The following is a 16,078-nucleotide window of genomic DNA, read 5'->3' on the forward strand; positions in this document are numbered from 1 at the left end:
ACATTTTACTGTTAATGAAGTCTTTGTGCTTTCAAACCTTTAATTATTATTACTATTATTAATTTTTGGGGGGGATAATTAGGATTAAATGACTTTCCCAGGGAAATATAAATAGTATATATAGTATATACTATATATATATATATATATATAGCTAGGAAGTGTCTGAACTAAGATTTGAATTCAGGACCTCCAGGAATTAGTCTTGAATTTTACCTCAGCAGTGGAACTTCTGCTTTTGCTATGACAGAATTTTCATTCTTATCAAAGAATGCTCATTTTTAGCAGAATACTTAAAATTAGTCACATCTTAACATCAATTCATCACTCTTCTGAAATCTCTATGTCTATTATAAGTTCTTTGAGGAAAGACGCTGTTCTCATTCATTTTTGATTGCCTTGAAAGTTTTTCAAAAACATTTAGCATTCATGTGTTGGTTAAAATAATAGATGATTTTAGAGTTAAACCAAAAGTCAAACGTTTTTTGACTAGTATTTGCTCAATTATGTTAGTATTTCTTTTCTGGGACAAAAAAAAAGAAAGGTAGAATCAGATAAAAGAATAATATTAAGAAAGTTATCTGGCTTAATCTCAGATTTCTATGTATGTAACCAGCTGCTCCATAATATCTAATAAATTACTTTCTACTAGTAAACCTATTAAGTAAAGAATAATTTTTTTAATAACACTTTGTTCCCTAACATCAAAAAAAGGCAATGTTTTATTTGGTTTTAAAAACTGTCAAGTATCTTCTACAAAATTCTAAGCTGAACTAGGAAACCTTTGCTCTTAATGAAGCTACAGTCAAATATTAAGGAACAGTTCTCTCATCTTACATTTTTATGTTTAGTTTATAGAATTATGATTAGTAACAACTCACCACATAAATTCCACCATGCTGACCATCATGGATTTTGTTATGTCGAACAATGGGACAACTATTTGTTCTGATCTGAATTCCTGCTAATGCATTACCTGTTGGAAAATGTTATAATGTTAAAAAAAATCTGTAAGTCAGTATAAGGGAACTATAACTACATTAATCTTCCAGTTCCATTGATTTCTTAGTAGAGAAGAAATTTAAGATGAAAATCCCCAAAATAATAGCTAAAGTATAAGAACTATGAGAAAACAAACTCAAGGAACTATACTACAGAAAAGAAAGCTAAGGGATAATAGAGGACACAATAGTTCTCTCCATCTTAAAAAAAAAAAAAAAACAACCCTCAAATTGTAGCACAAAAACACTTAAGTTACATAATATTAACAAGAATTTTCTATTGGAAATACTGGAATGGATTGCCAAGGAAAATCTTGACATAGTTAAAAAAAAACTACCATTTGAAATTCCTTTTGCCCGGCTCCGTCTTGATTTTATGAAACAAAATCACTAGCTTACCATATATGTCATTTCCTTCGATAAGGCCTCTTCCATCACCAAAGATGTAAACTCCTCCTTGATTTCCATTAAATATTGAATTCCCCCTATAATTAAAATAAATGCATCTGTATGTATGCATATGTATATAACTTCGCATGAATTTAGTTTGATTTACAATCACTCTTTTTTATCAATAACAATAGAAAAGTCCTTTTAAATTTTTCGTTACAAGTATAATATTTTTAAATATTAACAACTTGTTAGACTAATAATACAATGTTGGACTAATTTTTTATAAGACAAAGTGTAAAGTCTGCTTAGACAAACCTTATTTAAAAAATAAGCTATGGTTTTTGATCAGATAAAAACTTTGTTGTTCACATGTAGCCAGTAAGATTTGTGCTATTCTTATTTCCTTCCTGTGGCCAGAGGGCAGCCCAAAACATGAAATATACAGTAACAGATATGCAAAACTCGACTACATCATTGTCTCATGCATCTTTCAAGAGCTGACACATCAAACCAAATTGGGAAGTGAAAATTATAGGCTAGTGAAAAATTCCCTAAAAAAAGCTGCTTTTTACAAACAACATAGCCTAGAACCTTTCCTGAATGTCACATATTTAGAAACATAATGGCTTAGAACATTTACATAAGTAACACACACATATATATACACACAGACACATATATATCTCAAAAGTTTATGAAATGGGATGTTTAGTATTATGTATAAAGTTTTCAGTATTAGCAGGACTTTCCATAAAAGTCACACAATAAAAGGTTTTCAAAGTTATTTCCACCTATCAACAAAGATGTAGGTATTCATACACATACCTTATTGTTGGATCACTATTTGAGGTAATCCATACACCTGCAAAATTATTTGCATAGATTTTATTCTCTATGAATTGTCCTCTTCCTTTTTCATGGACATAAATGCCTCCAGTTTGACCATGGTGGATTTCACATCTAACTACTGTAGGGTTAGCATAGGCTTTCACCTCAAAGCCTGCTATCCTGTTCCTGTGTATGTTACAGCTTTCAAAGTAACCCTGCAAACAGAGAAATTAATTATATAAAAGCTGTTTTATAAAATGAATGGAACAGCGTAAACATTCTAAGTTCTTTTTTGAAAACACAAAACTACTAATCACATACAGTTACTAACATATTATGACCATGGCCATTCATATTCAAACAGCTGGCAGTCCGGCAGCCTAACAACCTACAGTTGCTCCCTGCTATTAGTCAGAATGATGGTACCATGACTGCACAACAAATAGTTGTGTGGAGGGAAGCAGAAGGAAACAGAATAAATTCCTTGAATATAGGGGCCCAGCATGGCATAATAGATAGAATGGTGACCCACCAGACAGGAAAACCTGGGTTCCAATTACATGTGTGGCACATACTGGCTTGCAATAAAAAACTCAGCTGATCTTTACATAGGCCTTTTTTCAGTAATCTCTTCATGATCCTCACAGCAATTCTCGGAGGTAAAGTGCTACTGTTGTCCAAATTTTAAAGATGAGAAAACGGTATCAGAGAAATTAAACGACTTGGCTTATCAAAAACATAGTAAATAGCTTAGGGAGGATATGAATGAAACCATGTCTTTTTGACTGCAAATCCTTTTCTTCTACAATGCTGGACAAATAAATCACTTAACCTCTTACTACCTTAGCTATCGGTGTTAGGAATTCTCTAGTAGTTATTTATACCTATAAAATCACAGGTCATCGCTCACCCTCTCCCTCAAAGAAATTTTTGTCATTTCTGCAAAGGGGAAAAATACTAAAGATTAAGTTCTAAAGCCATTCTTTTCTTTCCATCATAGCTCCTGGTCTTATTCCTGGGAACTTGAGGGAGCATCACTGTCCAACTCCACATCTCAGAGTTCTTGGGAAACAACATCTAGAACAGTCTATGGTTAGCCTATGCAACTCAGGCAAATTTTAATTTAGTTTATATATCCAAAGACATTCTCTACAGGGAAAAAAGAGAAGGGGCTCACAATGGATAATATGCACAGGCTCAAACCTGTGCTCAAATCTACCCCATTTGTGTTTTTCATTGCTGCTAGTCGTAACAATGAGAAGATCCTTTAAGAACATGTAGATGTTTAGAAGAGACTGCACTATTTCCTGTAAGACTTCAGGAAAGGTGGGGGGGAAAAACCTAGTAAAAAGCAACATATAATCCTAATCACATGGAAGATGTTCTTTATTTTGACTTTTTAACGTAAGCTGTTAATTCCAACAGCCATCCCTTACACTGTCTTCAGCCTAGCACAATGGCTTGAAAACAGTAGATATGTTATAAATGTTGATCTTTGTTGAATCCATACACCATAAACCATCATCAGTGTCTTATTCTCATATTTCTCAGTACATGGGAGAAGAGACATTTTCAATCCCTTCAGGAGGGACTATTTTTGGCACCCCAAATTGGAATACTGTACACAACAATATTCTATGTTAAAACTCAGTTCCAGTAAAAGTAAAAAGTTTCCCTTTCCTGAGTCTATAGCAGTTTCTCCCAATATATACATTTTTTAAAAAGTAACTCAATGATAAATATAAAAATCAAAGTAAGATGAGCATATTATGCTACATTTTATGTATAATGGAAAGCCAGCCTCAAAATCAGAAATAGCAGCTTCATTTAATGCAGGTACTGATCTGCTTTGGCACAGTTTTCTCATCTGGAGTTCCCTATCCCAATATCCCAGGTATAATCTAAAATTTCAGTTCAGTTTCAAAAATTTAGGAAAATGTATTAAAATGTAATATCAACTTCAAATATATTAAGGACTTCAAAATGCTTTGCTTAATATAGTTCAGAATCAAAATTATGCTTAATATGATGCAATATTTAATACGGTACATAAACAAAAATGCCAGTTATACAGATATTGGGCACTTTCATATTTTAAAACTACATGTTGCTTTTATTTTTTCCCTAAAAACTTACAATTTAGAACCACTTTTTAAAACAGCTGACAAAGTCTGTTGCTTTCCTTGTGCAACTGTTTTATCATTAATATGCTAAACCAATTCATGCCCATGACATGCCTCTCTATTGCCATTTGAATAACCTGCAAGTTTAAATATTCAGAGATTATGGTGTTTTATTACTTACTGTCATAATATCATCACTGAGAAGTAAACAGGTAACTAAACAGTTATCTACAAGTGAGTTTGAGATTTCTGGACCATGGCTTAAAATGTAAGAATGATAGGCACCTGAAAAAGGATGAAGTACACTTAACAAATAACTGCTAAGAATATATTTTCCCAGTATCTTAACAAAAACCTAATCATACGAGCTTTAAACTACAAAGAGTAGGGAAGAAAGAACACTATATATCTATAAACTAGATAACAGATATGATGTGAAAAAAGTAGTGATTGAGATAACTAACAATTCATGAGACAATTCAATAAAAGTACACAGAAACAAAATCCATGGCCTCAGATGTTTACATACAAGTGCATAAAATTTAGGCAAGAAGCAAATTAAAGTTATAGGTCTTTACTCAAGAAGACAATTTGATTTTACACGTTATCACTTAGACTTAATGGGATAAAACCAGCAACTTGAATATGGGGTCTGGAAAGATTTGTAGAGGTGAGAGAGATTGGAAGGAAGGAAAATGCTTAGCCTTATATATTAAGAAGGTATGCTGACATGAAGAAATATAGGAATCAGAACAGGATGGCATTGTGGAGAACATCTGGGTGAAGATCAGTTGTGAGAAAAGTAGTCATCAGCATAGAAGGAGGGAGTGGGATAGAAGGGAGGGAGAGAAGGAGGGAGGAAGAGAGAGGGGAACAGGGGAAGGGAGGGAGGGAAAGAGAGAGAGGAAGGGAAAAAGAGGGAGGGAAAGAGAGAGAGGAAAGGAGAGAGGGAGAAGGAGGGAGGGAGAGAGGGAGAGGAGGAAAGAGAGAGGGAGGGGGAAGGAGAAAGGGAGAGAGGGAGAAGGAGAAAGGGAGGGAGAGAGAAGGAGGAGGGAGTGGGAAAGGTAACTGAGAGAATAAGCTTTTATTAAATTGCCTACTATACATGCCAGACATATACAAAATGTTTTATAAATATATTATTTGAAAGCAATTCTGGAAACAGATCACAAGGCCTGGTAAAGAGACACATGATGATTAGTTTCCAATTATTCGGGATATCTGCTTAAATTCTTTCCCTATCAAAAATGGAGCAACTAATAATGGTTAGACTTGGTGTGGGATAAAGATAGAATGAACAGGACCTGTGATTTCTTAAGTATAGGTAACACCAAGATAAGGAAAGTCTTCTGTCCATGCAGATCAGCATCTTTTCTGAAATTCATAATCTTAAGAGTTGCCTAGAAAGTAGACTTTCTTTGAAGAATTATGGAAGAACCAATAAGAAAAAACATAAAAGTGGTATTCTGCTCTACAAATAAGATGGTTTTTATATAGTCTTCAAATAAATGACAGGATCTCGAGTTTTCTGTACCTTTAAATTCACTGTTTGATTGTAAATAAAGGATCTTCTGTTCCCTTCTCATATCCTCAAGAATATCTTTCATGTATGCATGGATTATTCTCAAAGAGTTTATGGACATATGAAAACAAACATCGTATTAACAACACTTTTGGCTTTTTCGGGGGGCAGTAATAAGGTCCATTATTCTGCCCCCAAAATATTTCTATAAATCCCTCAATGGCCATTAAGTTGTATCATTTTTAGTAATGTATACTAGCTATTAATTTCATATTTTATCATGTACCATATCATGGACCACAGTGTTAAGAAACAATGTGATCATTCCCCATTATCAATGATAGGCGGTATTAAATATTTTTGGCCAATATTTTCCACTTCTGTTTAATGCCCTCCTGATTTTGTACATGAATTCCCTTGGGAATTGAACAGCTGGCTAAGCAGATGGTATTCTAAGAATGGAATTTAGATCAGGATGCTCTAACCACTATACCAATGACCTTGGAATTGCTTTGGGTTTAGTTGTATCTCTCATTGAATTTCCAAAAAGCCTGCTTTTCACCTCTATTATTGCTTGCTATTTTATGAAATGACATTACTCATAATCTTTCATTGTATTCTTACATCATATTTTATAAATTTCCATTTAAAACCTATATTTTGCTTGGCTGTCACATCTCTGATTGGCAAGAAGATCAACCAAGTGGCAGAAGAAGTTCTTAAGCTTATGGTCTCCTCAATTTGGTTATTGATTTACATTAAGTTGAACTTCCTCACAAAAACTATGTTGGCCTTTTCATAAATCAATTTAATATTTTTAGTATTTATTTTTAATAGTCTTATTGAATTATTTGTACAATTGTTCAATCTTCTTAGGCTTTGTTAAAGCATAAATTAGCAAGCTGTGACTATTTTCATGGTAGTGTTTTTGCAAATGTTTATCATAAGCATTGCAATTTGAGAAGACAGTCTCATGAAATGTCCTTGATGCCTTTGAATGCATGATAATAACAACAAAAAACCCACAAAAATTCTACCAATTCATCTATTTGCTTCTCAAAGGAGAACTTATGAGCCATCATTTTATTTAATAGGAACTTCTTTTCAATTTAATTAAAGAATGTCAAGATTGATATGATTCACTTCCTTCAATAGTATATTCACTTAGTAGTCACTGAAACTAGATTCTCACATTTAAGAGTACCAATAGCCAAATTATAGGAGAGTTAAAAACTGTCAGATTCCCAGATTGGTCACCATCTCTATAGAAGTGTAAGAAGCAGATCTAAGGGCAATTTTGTATTTCTGTTTCATAGTCTACCAATGCCAAAGAATTTATAACCAAGTGGACAGCCTACTAGTGAAAAGTATTTTCTGTTCTTCATTAGTCTTAGCCTGGGATAACAATCTTATGCTGAGAGACATGTTTTTCCATTATGGTGGAGTTTACACTTTATGGCACAGCCTTTAAGAACCCAAGCTTATATTCGTTCCATGTTGAGACAACAGAGTTAAAACTGAGTGGAGAAATAACACATTATTTAAATTCTGAGATTATTTATTTAGCTGTCCCTTTATGTCACAATCTATGCATTTTTAATTTATTTTGCTCTTCCCAAGTAAAGAACTGAGAAGCAGCTGTGTCCCAGTGGAAGGAGAAGTAGTTTAGGAGTCAGGAAGACCCGGGATCAAGTTAGATCTCTGGAAGATATTGATTGTGTGACCCCAGGCGAGTCACTTAACTTTCAGTGCCCCAAATCAACTCTCAAAAACCTCAAAAAGCAGATCTTATTTATGGAAGGTCTACAATTACTGAAAAAGTGTTTTCACTGGGGGTTTCCTATATTAACAAGGGTGGAAAAAGCTGTCAATAATAACGATGTTATCCAAATACTGTAAATGATGTCATTAACAAGGGAATCTTTTTTGAATCTCAAACATGACATTTTTTTTGACATTGGAAAACATTTTCAAGTCTCTATGTTAACCTTACTTGATGTTAAATTCATAAACTTACAGGATCATTGAACAATTGTCTCAGCAGCTACATCTGTCATTTAGTTATATCTAGGGTTCTGAAAATCTTTGAAGAGAGCTTTTAAAATTGTTATATCAAGTCAAAGGGTTTCTTGAAATCCATATACACACTGGGATCTATAGTCTATATACTATTCAGCTATATCCTTGTAAAGATGTGGTCTGTAGTAAAAACTTTCCTGTTCCTTGCTCGTGTTTTCAACTAATATCCTAAACATGCTAAAATGACCTTCAAAGCCTTATCATATATACAGTAAACATGTATATCTCTATATCTTTTCTCATCTTTCTGGATTCTTCTCAAGAGACAGACTCATGCCTAGAGTACACCTTTAAGACTGTGTTGTTTCCAGTTTAGATTTAGTTGTTCTTCCTGAAATAAATTTATTTTCTCAAATGCCCTCTAGGATGAGAGCAAACAGAAGCAAAACAAAGCATCACTGCCATAATTTTTATATTGGTCTATTATAATCAGCTAGAAAAAACTGCTGTACTTGACTATCTTTGTACCCAAGATACCATGCAAAGAAAGAACTGATCCCTAGAAGATGTCTTCCTAAAGTAATACTTGTATTCTATGGTTCTATGTAACAAAACCAACAATTCAAGAATATACAATAGCTTATTAGTTGGCATTAGCTAGAATTCAAACTTCTGACAGAGATTCAAAATGCTCTTCACTTTTTTTTTTAAAATCACAACTTTCCAGAAGACTTTATGAATACATTTAAACCCTTCCATTTTTCTGTTCATGTTATCCACACCTTTCTCTCCATTAATTCAAAGATTACCCATTTTTCTGGACTTATTAGCATATAAACATTCTTTTTTATTATAGCTTTTTATTTACAAAATATATTCATGGATAATTTTTCAGCATTGACAATTGCAAAACCCTTTGTTCTAATTTTTCCCTTCCTTCTCCCCATCCCCTCCCCCAGATAGCAGGTTATCCAATACATGTTAAACATGTTAAAGCATAAGTTAAATACAATAGCATATAAACATTCTTAATAGTCTCTGAGCTTCTGCTTAAATCTCTTCATTGACAGTCTAATACCTTATAAGGCAGTTCTTTCTCATTTACATTGATATCACATATCCATCTGTTTGTGTCTCTCTCTGACAAAAAGGGTTAAGTGACTGACTTGCCCAAGAACATACAGCTAGTAAGTGTCAAGGTCTCTGAAACCGATTTTGAACTCAGGTCCTCCTGACTCCAGGACAGACGCTCCATCCACTGTGCCAACTAGCTGCCCAATTTTATATCTATATTATCTTACTCTTCTACCTAGTAGGTTCTCTAATTTTGCCCTTTAAACTTATACAGAATGAATTTAATTCCTCTTCCACATGAGGTACCCTTTGACATTTGAAGATATAATATACATAGTAAGATTTCTCTTTTCTCTGGGCTAAAGATCTACAATTCTTTCATTCAGCATGAGTTTGTAGTGACAGATCAGGACTAGAATTCTCTTCAATAGAAGGGCCTTGATTTCAATTTCATATTCCATTTGCTTGTAAAAACAATAAAGTCAAATGCTATCAGAATTGAAAAGTAGATTTAGTTTTGAAGAAAACTCATATTGAAATAAAGGAAAGGGAAGGACTATTTCAAGACAGGCATAGAAAAGATTTAAATGGATTTGAGAAATAAAAAAGCATTCAACCCTGGCTGAAGGAGATAACTGTTGGGCATAAGAAGAAATAAAGTTGGATAGATTAGGGTTAGACCAGAACAGGCTATCAAGTTTAGACTTGATCTAAAAGGTATTAGGATACACTGTACATTGTAGTTTCTTTAAAAAATCAATAAGATAAGAAGCATTTATTAATTACCTACTATATGCCTGGCACTCTGCTACACATAATACACCTGGGAGAAATGTGCTGTTATTATTCCCATTTTATAGCTGAGGAAACAGAAGCAAATAGTAGTGAAGCGATTTGCTCAGAGTAACACAGTTATTTATTTAAGTGTCTTGAGGTAGAATTTGAATTGAGGTCCTTCCTACCTCCAGACCAATATTACCCAAGGACAATATAACATGGTATCATGGAAAGAACAGTGGTTCTAAAGTCAGAGGACTTGGGTTCAAATGACCCTTCTGATGAGGATTACCTGCTTAAGGCAGGTATTTGATTTTGGCCAAATCATAATTTCCCCAGGTTTCCTTAAATGTATTATGAAGAGATTGGACTAAGTGGGGTCTGAAGTTCTTTCCTCATGTAAATCTATGAGAAAAATTAAGATACTGTTTTAGGAAGAACAAATGGGCCCTGGTAAGTTAAAGGGACTAAAGGGGAGAGAAACAGCAGCCAGAGATACCAGTTTTGAGACCATTATAGCAATTGAAGTATTAGACAAAGGACCTTAAATGATCACAATCTTAACAGAAAGGAAAGGCTAGAGAGAAACATTCTGAAGCAGGAATGGTGTCTGATTAGATAGGAGACAAAAGAAAACAAGCGTAAAAGATGTATACTAGGCATTTGGAAAAATAAGGGAACTACTGACAGGAAATGTGAAGCCTAAGAGTATCTAGTTTTTGAAAGGCAAAAGAATAAATTCAGTTTCAGATATAAGGAAAGCAAAGATAGGATTTAGAACGAGTGAACTTAATAGCTCTTTCACTTAATTCCCTCTGTGACTTTCAGTAAGTCATAATCATTGTGGTCACTATTTCTTTATCTATAAAACCAGGATGGGGAGGGGATGTGCTGGGATCCCTGAGATCCTTTTTGGGTCAAAATCTATGAAACTATGATTATAAAGAAATGGTAGAATATATAACATATACTAGATTACTTGCTGTCTAAGGAGGGGAGGCGAAGGGAGAGAGAAAAAATTTCGAACACAAGGTTTTGCAAGGGTAAATGTTTAAAACTATGCAAATATTTTGAAAATAAAAAGCTTTAAAAAAAAAGTAAAAAATGGAAGAGCAGATAAGTAGAAAATTTTGTAGGTAGGAAATATGGAACAGGAACTCCGGTCCAGTCAATTCATGAATCCAAAAGAAACTTTCTATTTACATATTTTTAGAATACTTATTTATCTAGAGAAAACACTTCTTCTCTATCTTAAGGGATAAGAAAGAAGTCCAAACCTAAATAGTTTAGATATTGAAATACCACTTTAAGGAATTCACATGAACTATACAATCTATGAGCACTGTATCCCATCTACACCCAAATTATCCATATTATGGTTCAATTGAGTATTTTAAAAAATTGTACCTAATGGTATACCTAGAGAACCCCAGAGATTCTACTAAAAAGCTATTAGAAATAATTCATAATTTTAGCAAAGTAGCTGGCTACAAAATAAATCCCCATAAATCCTCAGCATTTTTATACATCACCAACAAAACCCAACAGCAAGAGATACAAAGAGAAATTCCATTCAAAATAACTGTTGATACCATGAAATATTTGGGAATCTATCTACCAAAGGAAAGTCAGGAATTATATGAGCAAAATTATAAAAAAGTCTCCACACAAATAAAGTCAGACTTAAATAATTAGAAAAATATTAAGTGCTCTTGGATCGGCCGAGCGAACATAATAAAGATGACAATACTCCCTAAACTAATCTATTTATTTAGTGCTATACCAATCAGACTTTCAAGAAAATATTTTAATGATCTAGAAAAAATAACAACAAAATTCATATGGAACAATAAAAAGTTGAGAATCTCAAGGGAATTAATGAAAAAAAAAAATCAAATGAAGGTGGCCTAGCTGTACCTGATCTAAAATTATATTATAAAGCAGCAGTCACCAAAAACATTTGGTATTGGCTAAGAAATAGATTAGTGGATCAGTGGAAAAGGTTAGGTTCACAAGACAGAATAGTCAACTATAGCAATCTAGTGTTTGACAAACCCAAAGACCCTAACTTCTGGGATAAGAATACATTATTTGATAAAAACTGCTGGGATAATTGGAAATTAGTATGGCAGAAATTAGGCATGGACCCACACTTAACACCATATACCAAGATAAGATCAAAATGGGTCCATGACCTAGGCATAAAGAACGAAATTATAAATAAATTAGAGGAACATAGGATAGTTTATCTCTCAGACTTGTGGAGAAGAAAGAAATTTGTGACCAAAGATGAACTAGAGACCATTACTGATCACAAAACAGAAAATTTTGATTACATCAAATTAAAAAGCCTTTGTACAAATAAAACTAATGCAAACAAGATTAGAAGGGAAGCAACAAACTGGGAAAACATCTTCACAGTTAAAGGTTCTGATAAAGGCCTCATTTCCAAAATATATAGAGAACTGACTCAAATTTATAAGAAATCAAGCCATTCTCCAATTGATAAATGGTCAAAGGATATGAATAGACAATTTTCAGAGGATGAAATTGAAACTATTACCACTCATATGAAAGAGTGTTCCAAATCATTATTGATCAGAGAAATGCAAATTAAGACAACTCTGAGATACCACTACATACCTGTCAGATTGGCTAAGATGACAGGAAAAAATAATGATGAATGTTGGAGGGGATGCGGGAAAACTGGGACACTGATGCATTGTTGGTGGAGTTGTGAACGAATCCAACGATTCTGGAGAGCAATATGGAATTATGCCCAAAAAGTTATCAAATTGTGCATACCCTTTGATCCAGCAGTGTTTCTATTGGGCTCATATCCCAAAGAAATACTAAAGAAGGGAAAGGGACCTGTATGTGCCAAAATGTTTGTAGCAGCCCTGTTTGTAGTGGCTAGAAACTGGAAAATGAATGGATGCCCATCAATTGGAGAATGGCTGGGTAAATTGTGGTATATGAATGTTATGGAATATTATTGTTCCGTAAGAAATGACCAACAAGATGAATACAGAGAGGACTGGCGAGACTTACATGAACTGATGCTAAGTGAAATGAACAGAACCAGGAGATCATTATACACTTCGACAACGATATTGTATGAGGACATATTTTGATGGAAGTGGATTTCTTTGACAAAGAGACCTAACTCAGTTTCAATTGATAAATGACGGACAGAAGCAGCTACACCCAAAGAAAGAACACTGGGAAACGAATGTGAACTATCTGCATTTTTGTTTTTCTTCCCGGGTTATTTATACCTTCTGAATCCAATTCTCCCTGTGCAACAAGAGAACTGTTCGGTTCTGCAAACATATATTGTATCTAGGACATACTGTAACATATCCAACATATATAGGACTGCTTCCATCTAGGGGAGGGGATGGAGGGAGGAAGGGGAAAAATCGGAACAGAAACAAGTGCAAGGGATAATGTTGTAAAAAAAATTACCCTGGCATGGATTCTGTCAATACAAAGTAATTATTAAATAAAAATAAAAATTGTACCTAAAAAGTGATCAATCCTTTACTAAGTTCAACATTCTGGTATGCTGACCAGTTTTAATCAAAGATTGAACAGTACAGTATATGCTGTTTTTCTCATCTTTAGTATATTTTCCCTCGATTTAAACCTCCCTCTGCCAACATAAAATTTTTAAAAGCATCAATAGTTATATTTTTCAAATCTATCTATCCTGCAAGATTTTTCTATTATTCAAACATTTCCTATTAGCAGTTTCTGACAAAGAATATTTTACTTTGCCAAAAGCTTCCTCCATTTAAAAAATAATAGTTTGTAAACTTCTTAGCAGCAGTAGCTCTGAAACTCAGCCACCTGTACTAATTCAAATACTAGGAAACTTCCAAGCTTGGGGGAAAAAGGTTAAACACTAACAATGGCTGAAATACAAAGAAGCCTATTTATTATATGTTATAGCCTGATGAGCTGAAGCAGATTCAAATATCTTTTTTTTTTTTTTTTAAATTAAATTTTTTATTTAATAATTACATTATATTGACACTCATTTCTGTTCCGATTTTTTTTTCCCCTCCCTCCCTCCACCCCCTCCCCTAGATGGCAAGCAGTCCTTTATATGTTGGATATGTTGCAGTATAGCAGATTCAAATATCAAAGGACAAACAGATCTTGACCAATTTGAAAACTGCAGGAATTCAAAGCAAGAAGCTCACAAAAACAAGTAAGGTCGAGGTCCTTAGAGAAGCTAAAGAATTGATCCCTGAGACAAGCAGGCAGAAAGCACTAATAGATTAGTTTAGTTTCATGGTCCCACCCTCTGAGGAATCTGTCCTGTCAGAAATCCAAGTTTTGTCAAATCTCTGACCCAAAAAGAAGTCTTGAGCAATTTTCTTTTGCCATGTCCTGTCAAAAATCCCAGTCATGTCCCTGAGGTTAAATTTTCCCTTTAAAATCTACTTATGGACCATCCTATATCAGGCTGCTGTCTTCCTTTGGGTCAGTCAGTTCACCATGGCACTCTGCCTCATGGTGTCTTTCTCCTTAGCCCCTCCACCTCCTCCCATGTCACGCCTAACTCCCCTATCTCCCCTGCCCCACCCCTTTTCCTCCTTACAGCTAGTTAACTCTTTTAGGATGCTAATCCCTTTCAGGATTTAGACTACTAGCTAAGGGCATGCTCCAACATCATGGGGCGCTCCCTTTCTACTAAGTCATTGTGAGTTGTCTTTCATATGCTCTCCTACTCTATTTCATATTTGCTATTCCTGGTGTCTGTTGTCTGTAATCTATTCCCCTAAGTAAATCCACCTTTTTGTCAAAAAGAATGATCACTGTGAATTCTTCACATGACTGAAGCCCAACTTTTGGTGTCTACATCAATTATAACATGTTGGTCCTCAAACCACATTAGTATGTGTGTTAAGTATAAGAAGAATTTGTATTTTGTTCAAAGTTTGATTTTTGTTAATAAGGCTTTTTAAAAAAAGGAATAATGTCAAAGTATAGAACAAGAAATTTATATTTTTTGAGAGGAAAGCAGTAAGTCAAACTATTCTGAAATTTTTTTTGGATGTGCTCTACATAAAACAAAGCCAGGAAAAACCAAAAGCAAACCAAAACACACCCCTACTCCCCCAAAATAAACACCTTTCTGGAGTGAGGTCATCTCACTAAATCACAAACTGTAAACCTTAAAAAGAACAATAAAAAGACAACCAATCAAAAAACAAACACTTGAGATAAAAAAAAAACTTCTTTCAAAGATTTTAAGTTTGCATCACAACACTTTAAAAATTCAGTTTTTACTTACATTATACTGATATAATCATTTTGATCTAATGAAAGTACTTTTTTAAAATCCAATTTTGAAGTAAGGTGTTTTGCCCTTAATACATAAAGAATGGGTGACTTTGGATATATCACAACCCCTCAGTCTACTGTACAAGCTACATCTCTTAAGAGGTTTCTCACTCGGAGCTCCCTCTTTTAATAAAATCACAAGTTTGGGAGGGGGGAAAAAAGGAAAAAAAGCAATAATCCTCCGTGTCTTTTGTATCATCAAGCTCAATTCAAATAAGTTAAGTGGTATAATATGCATGCCTGGCCAGTTTTCTTTTAATCCCCCCAATTTTACTATCCTTAGAGGATATATTGTAATGGGAATAATATAAGAATGCCATGAAGAATGGACAAGAAGTAATTAATGTTGCCAAAATCATTTCTTCCCTAAAACTTTCTTCTCCTTGATATTCTTTACTCCTCCGCAGCCCTTTGCCTGACAGACAATATTAAAATATTTCAAATACCTGTACCTTAAAAAAAGGAATGTCTATTTGAATGGTGAAGAAAAAAATTCTTTGAAACAGTAATATAAGAGAGCACTCTTACAGCAAAGTTCATGTACAGCAAATAGCCAATTCTATAATATATTATGTACATATAATGTACAAAGTACCATGATACTAGAGAGTAAAAAAAACCCATAAACAGTTGCTGTGTCTAAAGAACTTTCATCCTACTGAGTAGTACTATGTAGATCAGAACCTAGTGATAAGTGGACATGTGACAATTTGAAGAACAGAAATGTCAACTTCCATGGGAAGCTGTTCTTGATTTCTTTCAAAACTAAGGGTTCTTAACAAAAGTTTTACAAAAATCAATGTTAAACTATCTTTACGTGTATTTGGAAAAATAAAATAGTATTTTAAAAAAGGAAAACAAAACAACACAAAAAACTAAGGGTTCTCAAAGTGAAGGTTAAGAAGAGTTAGTCTGGATAAAAGCAGTATTAGGTGAGAGAATGGTAGGAAAGCAGACTAGTTTGTACAGAAAGAGTTTTAAAATCA

The 16,078-nt window shown here is 33.8% G+C and overlaps 1 protein-coding gene across 3 annotated transcripts in view; it reads right to left on the reverse strand.

Annotated features, from left to right (window-relative positions):
• Nucleotides 1-16,078, reverse strand: part of FBXO11 (F-box protein 11) — a 118,795-nt gene that overhangs the window by 5,712 nt on the left and 97,005 nt on the right. For all 3 annotated transcript variants that reach the window (XM_051975232.1, XM_051975231.1, XM_051975233.1), the window contains exons 12-14: nt 2,220-2,437; nt 1,401-1,486; nt 882-976 (exon numbers count right to left, since the gene is read on the reverse strand). In XM_051975232.1, the coding sequence (XP_051831192.1) occupies nt 882-976; nt 1,401-1,486; nt 2,220-2,437 (399 nt within the window). The remainder of the gene's footprint in view (nt 1-881; nt 977-1,400; nt 1,487-2,219; nt 2,438-16,078) is intronic.

This window comes from Antechinus flavipes, chromosome 2, assembly GCF_016432865.1.
Source record: "Antechinus flavipes isolate AdamAnt ecotype Samford, QLD, Australia chromosome 2, AdamAnt_v2, whole genome shotgun sequence".
Lineage (NCBI taxonomy): Eukaryota > Metazoa > Chordata > Mammalia > Dasyuromorphia > Dasyuridae > Antechinus > Antechinus flavipes.